We start from the raw sequence: 11783 nt of genomic DNA, 5'->3' as shown, positions 1-11783 counted from the left end.
GATGGGATTACATGCCCATCCATGAACTAGTCCAGTGCCCCAAAGATGGGAAAAGCTGCCTAATAGGTACTTTTCATAAATCTTACTCCATGAGATCCCATGTGGGTGTCTATTGTACTAATAAGTTCTATAACCTGATGTCAGTGACTGTATCACAGGTGATGTACAATTTGTGAGATGTCATCAAGATGTAGAGTCATGAATTGTAAACTTTACATATGTTAGATTTCAACAAAAAGTGTATGAAAACAACATTTCAGACACATATTTAAAAGGATAAGTGGGGAATAATAGTAATGTTAATCTCTAATTTAAAGCCAATATGTCATTGATATAATAATAATAATAATGTGGGGATTTTAACACATGTGGGGATTTGAGAGAGCAAACAGACAGCAAAAAATACAAAATTGAAAGATTTGAATAATAAAATGTTAATTTAACAGAAGGTAATGAGAATAAATATGATACAGAAGAATACTTTCACCTTATTAACTCTATATTTTTATCCCAAAATATCTATACAATATTTACAAAAATTAACTATGTGTTTTGCCAAAATTTGGAATTTCAATAAATTCCAAAATATTAGCAGTCATATACATACAGCATTCCAATAAAACTGCAAAAAAAATTCCAAAATAGAAAAGAGAAACTATTCTTAGAAACAAGCTAAAGACATACTTAAAAAAAAAGATGTAAAAACTCTTATCCTCATTTTATAAAAATTATATACACATCAGTTTTTTTACGTACATAGGAAGAATCAGAAAAAAATGAACATGAAATAATTTAGATTGACTACTTTTAGGAATGATGGAGTTGGGGGATGAGAATAGAGGTATTTTGAGAGACACTTTTGTATTTTTATTTTATACATCTACTGCTGGAATTTAAAAGGAATAAATTAATTTTGTAATAAATAAAAGCAAGATGTTTAAAAATAGAAAAGGAAGTTCAGTCATGAAGTGTTTGCCCATGCCTGTATCCTGAATGGCATTGCCTACGTTTTCTTCTAGGGTTTTTATAGTTCTAGATATTACATTTAAGTCTCCAATCCATCTTGAGTTAATTTTTGTATAAGGTGTAAGGAGGGGGTCCAGTTTCAGTTTTCTGCACATGGCTAGCCAGTTTTCCCAACACCATTTATTAAGTAGGGAATCCTTTCCCCATTGCTTGTTTTTGTCAGCTTTGTCAAAGGTCAGATGATTGTAGATGTGTGGCATTATTTCTGAGGCCCCTGTTCTGTTCCATTGATCTATATATCTGTTTCGGTACCAGTACCATGCTGCTTTGGTTACTGTAGCCTTGTAGTATAGTTTGAAGTCAGACAGCGAGATGCCACCAGCTTTGATCTTTTGGCTTAGGATTGTCTTGGCTATGAGAGCTCTTTTTTTGGTTCCATATGAAATTTAAGGTAGTTTTCTCTAATTCTGTGAAGAAAGTCATTGGTAGCTTGATGGAGGTAGCATGGAATCTATAAATTACTTTGGGCAGTTTGGCCATTTTCATGATATGGATTCTTCCTATCCATAAGCATGGAATGTTTTTCCATTTGTTTTTCTCCTCTCTTATTTCCTTGAGCGGTGGTTTGTAGTTTTCCTTGAAGAGGTCCTTCACATCCCTTGTAAGTTGGATTCCTAGGTATTTTCTTCTCTTTGTAGCAATTGTGAATGGGAGTTCACTCATGACTTGGCTCTCTATTTGTCTATTATTGGTGTATAGGAATGCTTGTGATTTTTGCACATTGATTTTGTATCCTGAGACTTTGCTGAAGTTGCTTATCAGCCTAAGGAAACCTGGAGCTTAGATGATGAGGTTTTCTAAATATACAATCACGTCATCTGCAAACAGAGACAATTTGACTTCCTCTCTTCTTATTTGAATACCCTTTATTTCTTTCTCTTGCCTGATTTCCATAGCCAGAACTTCAAATACTATGTTGAATAGGAGTGGTGAGAGAGGGTATCTTTGTCTTCTGCCGGTTTTCAAAGGGAATGGTTCCAGCTTTTGCACATTCACTATGATATTGGTAGTGGGTTTGTTGTAAATAGTTCTTATTATTTTGAGATACGTTCCATTAATACCTAATTTACTGAGAATTTTTAGTGTGAAGAAGTGTTGAATTTTATCGAAGACCTTTTCTGCATCTATTGAGATAATTATGTGGTTTTTGTCATCAGTTTTGTTTATGTGATGGATTGCACTTATTGATTTGCATGTGTTGAACCAGCCTTGCATCCCAGGGATGAAGGTGACTTGATTGTGGTGGATAAGCTTTTTGATGTGCTGCTGGATTCGGTTTGTCAGTATTTTATTGAAGATTTTTGTATCAATATTCATCAGGGATATTGACCTGAAATTGTCTTTTTGTTATTGTTGTTGTTGTGTCTCTGCCAGGTTTTGGTATCAGGATGACACCAAAAGCAATGGCAACAAAAGCCAAAATTGACAAATGGAATCTAATTAAACTAAAGAGCTTCTGCAGAGCAAAATAAACTATCTTGAGAGTGAACAGGCAACCTACAGAATGGGAGAAAATTCTTGCAATCTATCCATCTGACAAAGGGCTAATATCCAGAATCTACAAGGAACTTAAACAAATTTACAAGAAAAAAACAAACAACGCCATCAAAAAGTGGGCAAAGGATGTGAACAGATACTTCTCAAAAGAAGACATTTATGCAGCCAACAAACATATGAAAAAAAGCTGATCATCACTGGTCATTAGAGAAATGCAAATCAAAACCACCACGAGATACCATCTCATGCCAGTTAGATTGGAGATCATTAAAGTCAGGAAACAACAGATACTGGAGAGGATGTGGAGAAATAGGAATGCTTTTACACTTTTGGTGGGAGTATAAATTAGTTCAACTATTGTGGAAGACAGTCTGGCGATTCCTCAAGGATCTAGAACTAGAAATACCTTTTGACCCAGCAATCCCATTACTAGGTATATACCCAAAGGATTATAAATCATTCTACTATAAAGACACATGCACACTTATGTTTATTGCAGCACTATTCACAATGGCAATGTCTTGGAACCAACCCAAATGCCCATCAATGATAGACTGGATAAAGAAAATGTGGTACAAATATACCATGGAATACTATGCAGCCACAAAAAAGGATGAGTTCATGACCTTTGCAAGGACATGGATAAAGCTGGAAACCATCATTCTCAGCAAACTAACACAGTAACAGAAAACCAAACACCACATGTTCTCACTTATAAATGGGAGTTAAACAATGAGAACACATGGACACAGGGAGAGGAACAACACACACTGGGGCCTGTGAGGGGTCAGAGGCTAGGGGAGGGATAGCATTAGGAGAAATACCTAATGTAGATGACAGGTTGATGGGTGCAGCAAACCACTATGGTATGTGTCTACCTATGTAACAAACCTGCACGTTCTGCACATGTACCCCAGAACTTAAAGTATAATTTTTTTTAAAAAATGAAGTTCAGACTTTTAAATGGCAAGGTAGAGATGGCACTGTCCTTATATGAATTACCCCCCAACGGTCCTTATAGAAATTACCCCAAATAAATATTAATAAGAAAAATAAACCTAAAATATTAATAAGAAAAATAAACCTAACCCATCTATATATGTATATTAGTTTGTTTATTTGTTTTTTGTTTTTTTTTCTTTAGATGGAGTCTCACTCTGTCACCCAGACTGGAGTGCGGCAGCACAATCTCGGCTCACTGCAACCTCCACCTCCCAGGCTCAAGTGATTCTCCTGCCTCAGCCTCCTGAGTGGCTGGGATTACAGGGGTGCGCCACCATGCCTGGCTAATTTTTTTTTTTTTTTGTATTTTTAGTAGAGACAGGGTTACGCCATGTTGGCCAGGCTAATCTTGAACTCCTGGCCTCAAGTAATTCAACCACCTTGGCCTCCCAAAGTGCTGGGATTACAGGCATGAGCCACCACTCCCTGCCCCAACCTTTATATTTAAAAAAAAAAAAAAAAAATTGGACATATCTTAACCTAAGTTACAATATGGGAAAGGACTGCCAAATACAGTGAGGTCAAAAGAAAGTGTGTGTCCTGCAAAGGGAATGCTGCAGGGGCAGTTCAGTTGAAGCAGAACAGCAAAGTTTTTCGGAGCTATGGTTCCCAATGTGTGGTTCCTGGATCAAAAGCATCAGAACCACCAGGGAACTTGTTAAAAATGCAAATTATCAGAGTTTACAGCAGATCTACTGAAACAGATACTCTGTGCGTGGCTCCCAACAATTTGTGTTTTAGTATCAGTTCAGGTGATTATTGAAGCAGTTAAAATAGGCTACACTGACATAGTCACTATTTAAATTAAAGGCACTTGAAAGACAGCAGGTGCCAAGGAAATCACTGACCTTCTGCTGCTTCTTAAAACAAAACATGAAATTCCCATGTGGAAAATGCAACATTTTTATCCTCAAGGAGAAGTCAAGACCAGGAGAATTTCATACAGACTTTGTTCAAATAATTTAGCTTTTAAGCCTCCCCACATAAATGAATTCTTCTTCACAGTCTACTCCTCTTTGTCCAATTCAGTATATAAGAAAGTGACTCTGAGTCCCGGGGTCTTTATTTCTTTACGAAGCCTCACATGCCATGTCAAACTGTATTATACTTTTCTCTTGTTACTCTATCTTACATCAATTAAATTTTCAAGCTCAGGCAGGACCTTAAGAGAAAGGAGATGGAATTTTTCCACCCCTACAGTCTGATGCATGCTAAAATTTAAGAATCTCTGCAGTGGCACATCCTGAAGGTCAAAAACCGTCATTTTCTTGTTTGCAACCATGACAATTTTCATCTACTCCATGGCAACTTTCCTTTAGTCAATATTCATTATACATTATTTGCTTTTCCTGTTCCTCTTTAGTTCCTATGTATTACTCTGATGTGGGATTTATTTTAATTATCTCTCATTTTAGAAAAAGGTGTGCTTTTTCTTGACAGGGTTTATGCAGGATGTCTGTTTGGAAAAGAGGCTGGTAGGAAGGGCTCCCCTGGACCTGTTGTCACACAATTAAGAAGCATGTAGGCATGGATGAACAATCACAGAAATATACCCTAGTTTCAGGAAGCTATCTGTCAATAAGACAATATGGAGTAATGTGAACTCCACTTATCTGATGGCAAGGGAGCAGTAGAGGAAAAAATAACTCATTTTCAGTATAAAAATTGACGTTGTGTTATACAGCAGTGCTTCTCGAACTTTGAGTGCACCCAAATCAACTGAAGATCTTATTTAAATGAAGATTGGAATTCATGAAATCTGTGTGACCCACATTAGAAAAGCAAGTTTGTAAAGAATGTTTCTGTTAACCATGGGTAATTCATGCTGACGTGAATCATGGCCTGGCCCCTTCTCCAAACAAACATCTTGTATAAAACCAGTCAAAAAAGAACACACCTTTTTCAAATACAGGAAATAAGCAAATAAGGTATAAAGAATATTCACTAAAAAAGTTGGCACAAAGCAGATGAAAATTGTCACCAAAAACATGGCTAAGGGCCAGGCCTCTGTGCCAACTTTTTTAGTGAATATTCTTTATACCTTATTTGCTTCTCTTTTTCCTCTTTAGTTTCTGTGTATTACTTGACAAGGGATCTTGTTTAATTATTTCCTGTGTTTGATCTCCTAACCTCATGATCCGCCTGCCTCAGCCTCCCAAAGTGCTGGGATTACAGGCGTGAGCCACCGTGCCCAGCCTTGAATTTTTAAAAATCATAAATATGATGTCCATACTGAAAGCATGGATAAAGAGAATAGACACTGCTGAAATATAGTGATTAAAGAGAGGACAGAATAGTTCAAGCAAAATAAACATAAATGAATAGAATTTAAAATAACTAGGGCGAAAAATACAGACTTGGAAGGCTAACAAAAAGGATCCAGTACATGCATATTTGATGTCTCTAAGGAATTAAAAATATTTCAAGAATTGATTCAACGGGCCAGGCATGGTGACTCATGCCTGTGATCCCACCACTTTGGGAGGCTGAGGTGAGTGGATCGCCTGAGTTTAGGGGTTTGAGTCCAGCCTGGCCAACCTGAAGAAACCTCATGTCTACTAAAAATACAAAAATTAGCTGGGTGTGGTGGCACACGCCTGTAATCCCAGCTACTTGGGAGGCTGAGGCACAAGAATGGCTTGAACCCTGGAGGTGGAAGTTGCAGTGAGCCATTGCACACCAGCCACTGCACTCCAGCCTGGGCAACAGAGCAAGACTCCATTAAAAAAAAAAAAATTGATTCACGGAATGAAGATATGAATAGTATTTATCTTTTAAAGTTGTTGTAGGATTAAATTAGAGAAACATGTAATGCTCTTGAAGCAAGGCCTAGCTTTTCATTATTGTAACTACTCTAATTATTACTACTAGTCTAGCTGAACGTTATAGTAAAGTTATTGTAAGTGGAAGTAAGATGGCAGAACCATCTTCTAGTATTTGAAGTCAGGTTTATTCAACTTTTGCTGTATGTCCACTAAGCCATGCTGCCCATCACATCAGTTATATTTTATGCATATTCAATTAACAATAATGAGGAATGTAGACTTACATTTCTAATTTCTAACCCATTAACAACCTTTCCACTATATCCTGGATAAATGGTACTGGCATGCATCTAATATCCGTATAAGTTGTTTTGTTTCTGTCTGCTGTAGTGGCAGACTAAATCCACTTTAAGAGGCATTGATTTCTTCCTTCTGGTGGAGTTTTGGGCTGTCATTCCAAATGTATACTTTTCCTCTCCCAATTGAAAGTATCTGTACACCAAACTCTTTAGTTACATTGTGGCAGACATGGAGGTGCACTGCTCACATTCCTCTGTGAGAAAACACTTGCACAGTTGCAAAGGATGTGATTAGCTGACAGCTCTTAGCTCCTTCAAGGTCAGCCTCAGCTTTTGAGTCAAGGTCACTCTCTTCTTGGAGAGGCCCCAGTCAATGACTAAGCAAATATCTGGCATTTTTGACCTACGTAGGCTGCCTCTAATGGACAATTCGGAGCTCCCTTTTGGGCTCAAAGAAGACTATGCAAGGCCTGCTTGACAGTCAGAGGGCTCCTCCTGCCCGTGCTGTTTTGGCCCCTTTCCTTTCCCAGGTCTTTGCACTCCTAATTCCATCTGAATGTCTGCTTCCTAGAGTCCCCAGTAAGCACAGATGGTACTCAAATTTGTTGGTAAAAGCAGGCAGTAAAATAGGGCTTGGAGACTGAATCTTTGAGACCCAGCTGGTCATGAGGATTCCCATTCTGATTGGTGTGTGGAGTGCAGACAACTGGCACAATACAGCAGTTGACTAACCAAAGCTTTCAGGAATGGTGATTTGGAATTCTGTACCCTGGAGGGAGATGCACTGGCCAGTGCAATTACTGAGCTATTGAAATGTCCAGAGGCAATGAGAGACTGCTAGTCGTAATCATAGTTGAATTATATGGTTGTTACTTGCTATAGTTTGGTTAGTTGACCCTCCAAACTTCATGTTGAAATTTGATCCCCAATGTTAAAGGTGGGGCCTAGTGGGAGATGTTTGGGTCATGGTGGTGGATCTCTCATTAATAGATTGATTCCCTGGGGTGATGAGGGGAGTGAGTGAGTTCTTACTTTGTTAGTTCTGCTAGAGATGGTTACAAAAAATAGCCTGACATCTTCCCCCTTTCCCTTTTTTTCACTTTCTCTCTCTCTGTGTGATCTCTATACTCTGCCTCTCGTTCCCCTTCAGCCATAAGTGGAAGCAGCTTGAGGTCCTCATCAGATGCAGATGCTGGCACCATGCTTCTTGTACAGCCTGCAGAGCCATGAACTAAATAAATCTCTCTTCTTTGTAAATTACCCAGTCTCGGGTATTTCTTTATAACAATACAAACAGACTAAAACATTACTACATTGCATTGATCTTCAGATAGATAACAAAAGATGAGTCAATTGACAAACCATTAAAAACTAAATGTGAGAGCCAGAGCGTCAGTCACCCACAAAGAGGTCCTCATCTCTTGCAGCAGGCAGGCAGAAAAAGATGAAGATCATTTTCAGGGTTCAGTGGTCACAGTGGCTGAACTTCGATGATGCCTGCATGCTTAATCAAGGTAGCTATGTTAAGCCAAATCTGGAGCCAGAGTTGGAAAAATCTAAGGCTTTGACACATGGGATAAGAATTCTAGTTGGATGCCTCCAAAGATCTGGACTTCCAAGATATCACTAAGCTTTCTAATACTGCAGAAGTGACCAACCCCTCCCTATTCAGGGCAGGAAGACTATTGAAGAGGTGCACCATCAGAAGCTGCCTTCACCTCTTCTCCTCAATACCAGGCCTATAAATATGGTTAAGTCACAGCACAATTCAGCCACAGAAATAAGGAAAGAATGGGACAATATCACAAAACAGCTGCAAGGTCTAACAGACCTTCGCCAACACAAGGAGAACCATGGTACTGGTTCTGAGGGTGCTGGACCAGGAGGCTGGTAGGCAAGACTGGATAAGCAAAAGTTTATTGACCTGATCTGGAAAGAAAAGATAGGGAGTTTGGCAGCAGGGAGGTCTAGGGTAGAAGCATATTCATAGACAAATGGAGTGGGCATCAAGTGTGAAGGTCTTTGTATCTTGTGTTAACACCAGGTCAATAGGTAAAATGACTCACCCAGTTGACAAATTAGCCTACTTCTGTCAGCAGTCACCCCAGTGCTGGCATGATGACCACAAGAACAAAGTGGCCGGCAGCAGAGATAAAGGCTATGCAGAAGCCCAAGCAACATGGAATTCATTTAACAAGGCCAACCAGATTTACTAGTGATAGTATGTATCACCTTCAAAAAATTACAAATCAGTGCACAGACCACATACAAATATACCCATACACATTTAGAATTAATGTGATCTGATTTCATATTATAATTCCTTAAACACAAATTCAATCAACTCTATATGAATTGAAATAATACCAATAAACAATTCAGATATTTATGTCAAATTTCATATGTAATAGAGACCATGTAAAAAATCAGTAGGGATTTGTTTAACAATTATAAAACTAAAAACAGTTTAAATAGACACATAGATACATATATGTATATTGTTTATTCCCAAATAATATACACAAATTATAATGACTCCCTTTCATTTAGCAGAATATGTATACCTAATCTTAATTAACATCACAGTATCAGTTTTATTCCAATTATTTTTTTAAAAAATTGAGGGAGGTAACCTGGGAAGATAGGTGACCTGCTATCTTGTAGCTAATAGGAACAAAAGGAAAGGCAGTTTTTTTGCCTGAGTCAGTTTCCAAGCTTAACTTTTCCTTTTGGCATAGTGAGTTTGGGGTCCCATGATTTTACTTTCCTATCACAGACTACAAATGGAAACTTCATAAAAGTTTCTAAGTCAGTGGTCTGTAAATGAAAAAGATACTGATATTATCATATGAATATTTGGAAAACTTCCCATGTAGCTGTCTGGTCACCAACATTGGATAAATATTTGGAAAGATACCAAAAGAAATCCAGTTTGGGATTATAATTTGTGTAAGTTCATGAAGTAGAACCATTTTGGGTCCCCAAAAATAGATGCACTTTCTTTTTTTTACTCATCCATGGAACAAATTTTCAATCCAAAAATAAAAATCTCATCACTCTATTTGTTGGTCTCTTGAAGATCTACCCTGTTATCAAAGCACAGTGAACCTTCAGGTCAGTCAAAGAACCATAATCATTTTGAAAAGTAATTCTGCAATAGCTAATAAAATTTGTAAGCACAGATATTCCTCATCCTATCAGCCTCACTGTAGCAAATCTATCACACAGGTATAATGACATCAGTACATATAAGCATATGGAACAATGCATTTATTGAAGCACTGTCTTAATGACAATAATCCAGTAGCTACTTCTATGTTCACAATAGAGAAATGAATGAATAAACTGTTGTATCATATTATGAGAACATATGTATCTATTAAAAACAAGTGACAGCAGTTCTTTATTGAAGGAGACACATTTTCAAATGTTAAAAACTCAACAAATTTACATATTCATACAAAAAATGCAATCTGTTTTCACCCTTTATTAAATTTAAATAGAGTTCACTCAGGCAATGGCCAAATCTTACTCAGCTTCTCAATACAATCAGACTGTGTGTAAAACCACTTTTCTTCACCATAGTTTTATCAAAGCCCTCTTTATTTCACTGTTTTGTAAGCTGTAGATGAGTGGATTCAGCAGACGAGTGATCAATGTGTAAGCCAATGACATCAGTTTCTTGGTTTCTGGTGAGTAGCCAGATTTGGGCTGTAAATAAGTCATATTGGCTGTGCCATAGAACAGGGTCACAGATGTGAGGTGAGAGGCACAGGTGGAAAAGGCCTTTTGTCTCCCTGTAGTTGATGGCATCTTCAGGATGGCAAACAGAACTCGAGTGTAAGACAAGAGGATCAACAAGAAAGGAACCATAACAATCAAAATGGTGCCTGTGAAGGCAAAGATTTCAAATAAGAAGGTGTCTGCACACACAAGCTCTAGTACTGCTGCGGTTTCACAAGACAGATGATTAATTTCATTGGGGCCACAAAACAGAAAACTAAATACCCAAGTGGTCTGCACAGTAGCCACCATGATCCCTGAGATCCATGAGAACATTACTAATTTCATAAAAACCCCTCTGTTCATAATCACTTGGTAGTTCAGAGGATGGCAAATTGCAGCAAACCGGTCATAAGCCATTGCTCCCAGGAGAAAACATTCAGTCCCACCAAAAAGAAGGATGAAATACGTCTGTGCAAAACAGTCCACAAAAGAAACCGTAGTTTTCTCAGTAGAGAGCACCACCAGCAATTCAGGCATAATGACTGCACTGAAACACACCTCCACCACAGATAAATTTAGGAGGAACAGGTACATGGGAACGTGGAGGCTCTAGTTTAAGGAGATGACGACTATAATGATGGCATTTCCTATCAAGGTCACCACATAAATAACTAGGAAAATGCCAAAGAGCTGCACCTGGAGCTCAGGAAAGTTAGAAAAGCCCAGGAGGATGAATTCAACCACACAGCTTTGATTTTGTCTTTTCATTTCAGTAGTTGAACCTTAATATTGTTTTTATGGACCTGGTATATCGAGTATGAAGTCACAATCCCATAGCTGTGAGTTTGAGTCTGGAATTCTTAACGGCAAATGTAATGACAAGCTCATTTTGACAGAACTTCAGGTTGGTTCTTATGAAGAATGGCCAATGGCTTGTAATAGTGAATCTTTAAAATACAAATAAAGAAGTTAAGTATTTTGGTTTAGAAATCTTGTTTTTTAAAGTACAAAATAACAGTAAATGTTATCTGGCTACATCTTTGTTAGGTAGGTTGCTCTCTCTCCCCTCTCTTAATGCCAGGTCCCCCTTTAAAAGCCCCTGCTTTCTCCCCAAAAAGTGAAGCAGTGTCCTTAAAGGCAGGAGCCTATACCTCTTCCCTTAATTGGATTCTGCAAGCAAAGAGCAACTGAACCCGCGTTTTGGTTACACCTGGATTGCGAGCTAGTCTGGAACTTGACTGCAGTCCTAACTCTGCCACTGTCTCCAAGATGGGTCTCTGCCTCTCCTGCACTTGGGTTCCCATCTGTATGGGTTGGAAGCAGGAGAATGATCCCTGCTGGCTCCGACATAGGTGTTTCCCTCATTTGTTGATAGAAAACTGCAGGCTGCAAACTGCAGGCTGCAAGGCCTCAACTCCAATCAGATGGGAGCTGGGCTGAAGGGAACATGGAATAGTGGTGGTGGGCA

The 11783-nt window shown here is 38.3% G+C and overlaps 1 protein-coding gene across 1 annotated transcript; it reads right to left on the bottom strand.

Annotated features, from left to right (window-relative positions):
• Nucleotides 1-10165: 10165 nt before the first annotated feature.
• On the bottom strand, nucleotides 10166-10909 carry LOC112607284 (olfactory receptor 10A3). Its single transcript, XM_025358394.1, has one exon. The coding sequence runs from the start codon at nucleotides 10907-10909 to the stop codon at nucleotides 10166-10168; it is 744 nt and encodes a 247-aa protein (XP_025214179.1).
• Between the last annotated feature and the right edge of the window lie 874 nt (nucleotides 10910-11783).

Source organism: Theropithecus gelada, chromosome 14 (assembly GCF_003255815.1).
Source record: "Theropithecus gelada isolate Dixy chromosome 14, Tgel_1.0, whole genome shotgun sequence".
Lineage (NCBI taxonomy): Eukaryota > Metazoa > Chordata > Mammalia > Primates > Cercopithecidae > Theropithecus > Theropithecus gelada.
The sequence above is the reverse complement of the archived record's forward strand: the minus strand, read 5'-3'. Positions and strand labels throughout refer to the sequence as shown.

Excerpts from the sequence above, each read along its gene's own strand:
- LOC112607284 (XM_025358394.1), bottom strand. The coding sequence starts at position 10,909 with ATGTACCTGTTCCTCCTAAATTTATCTGTGGTGGAGGTGTGTTTCAGT.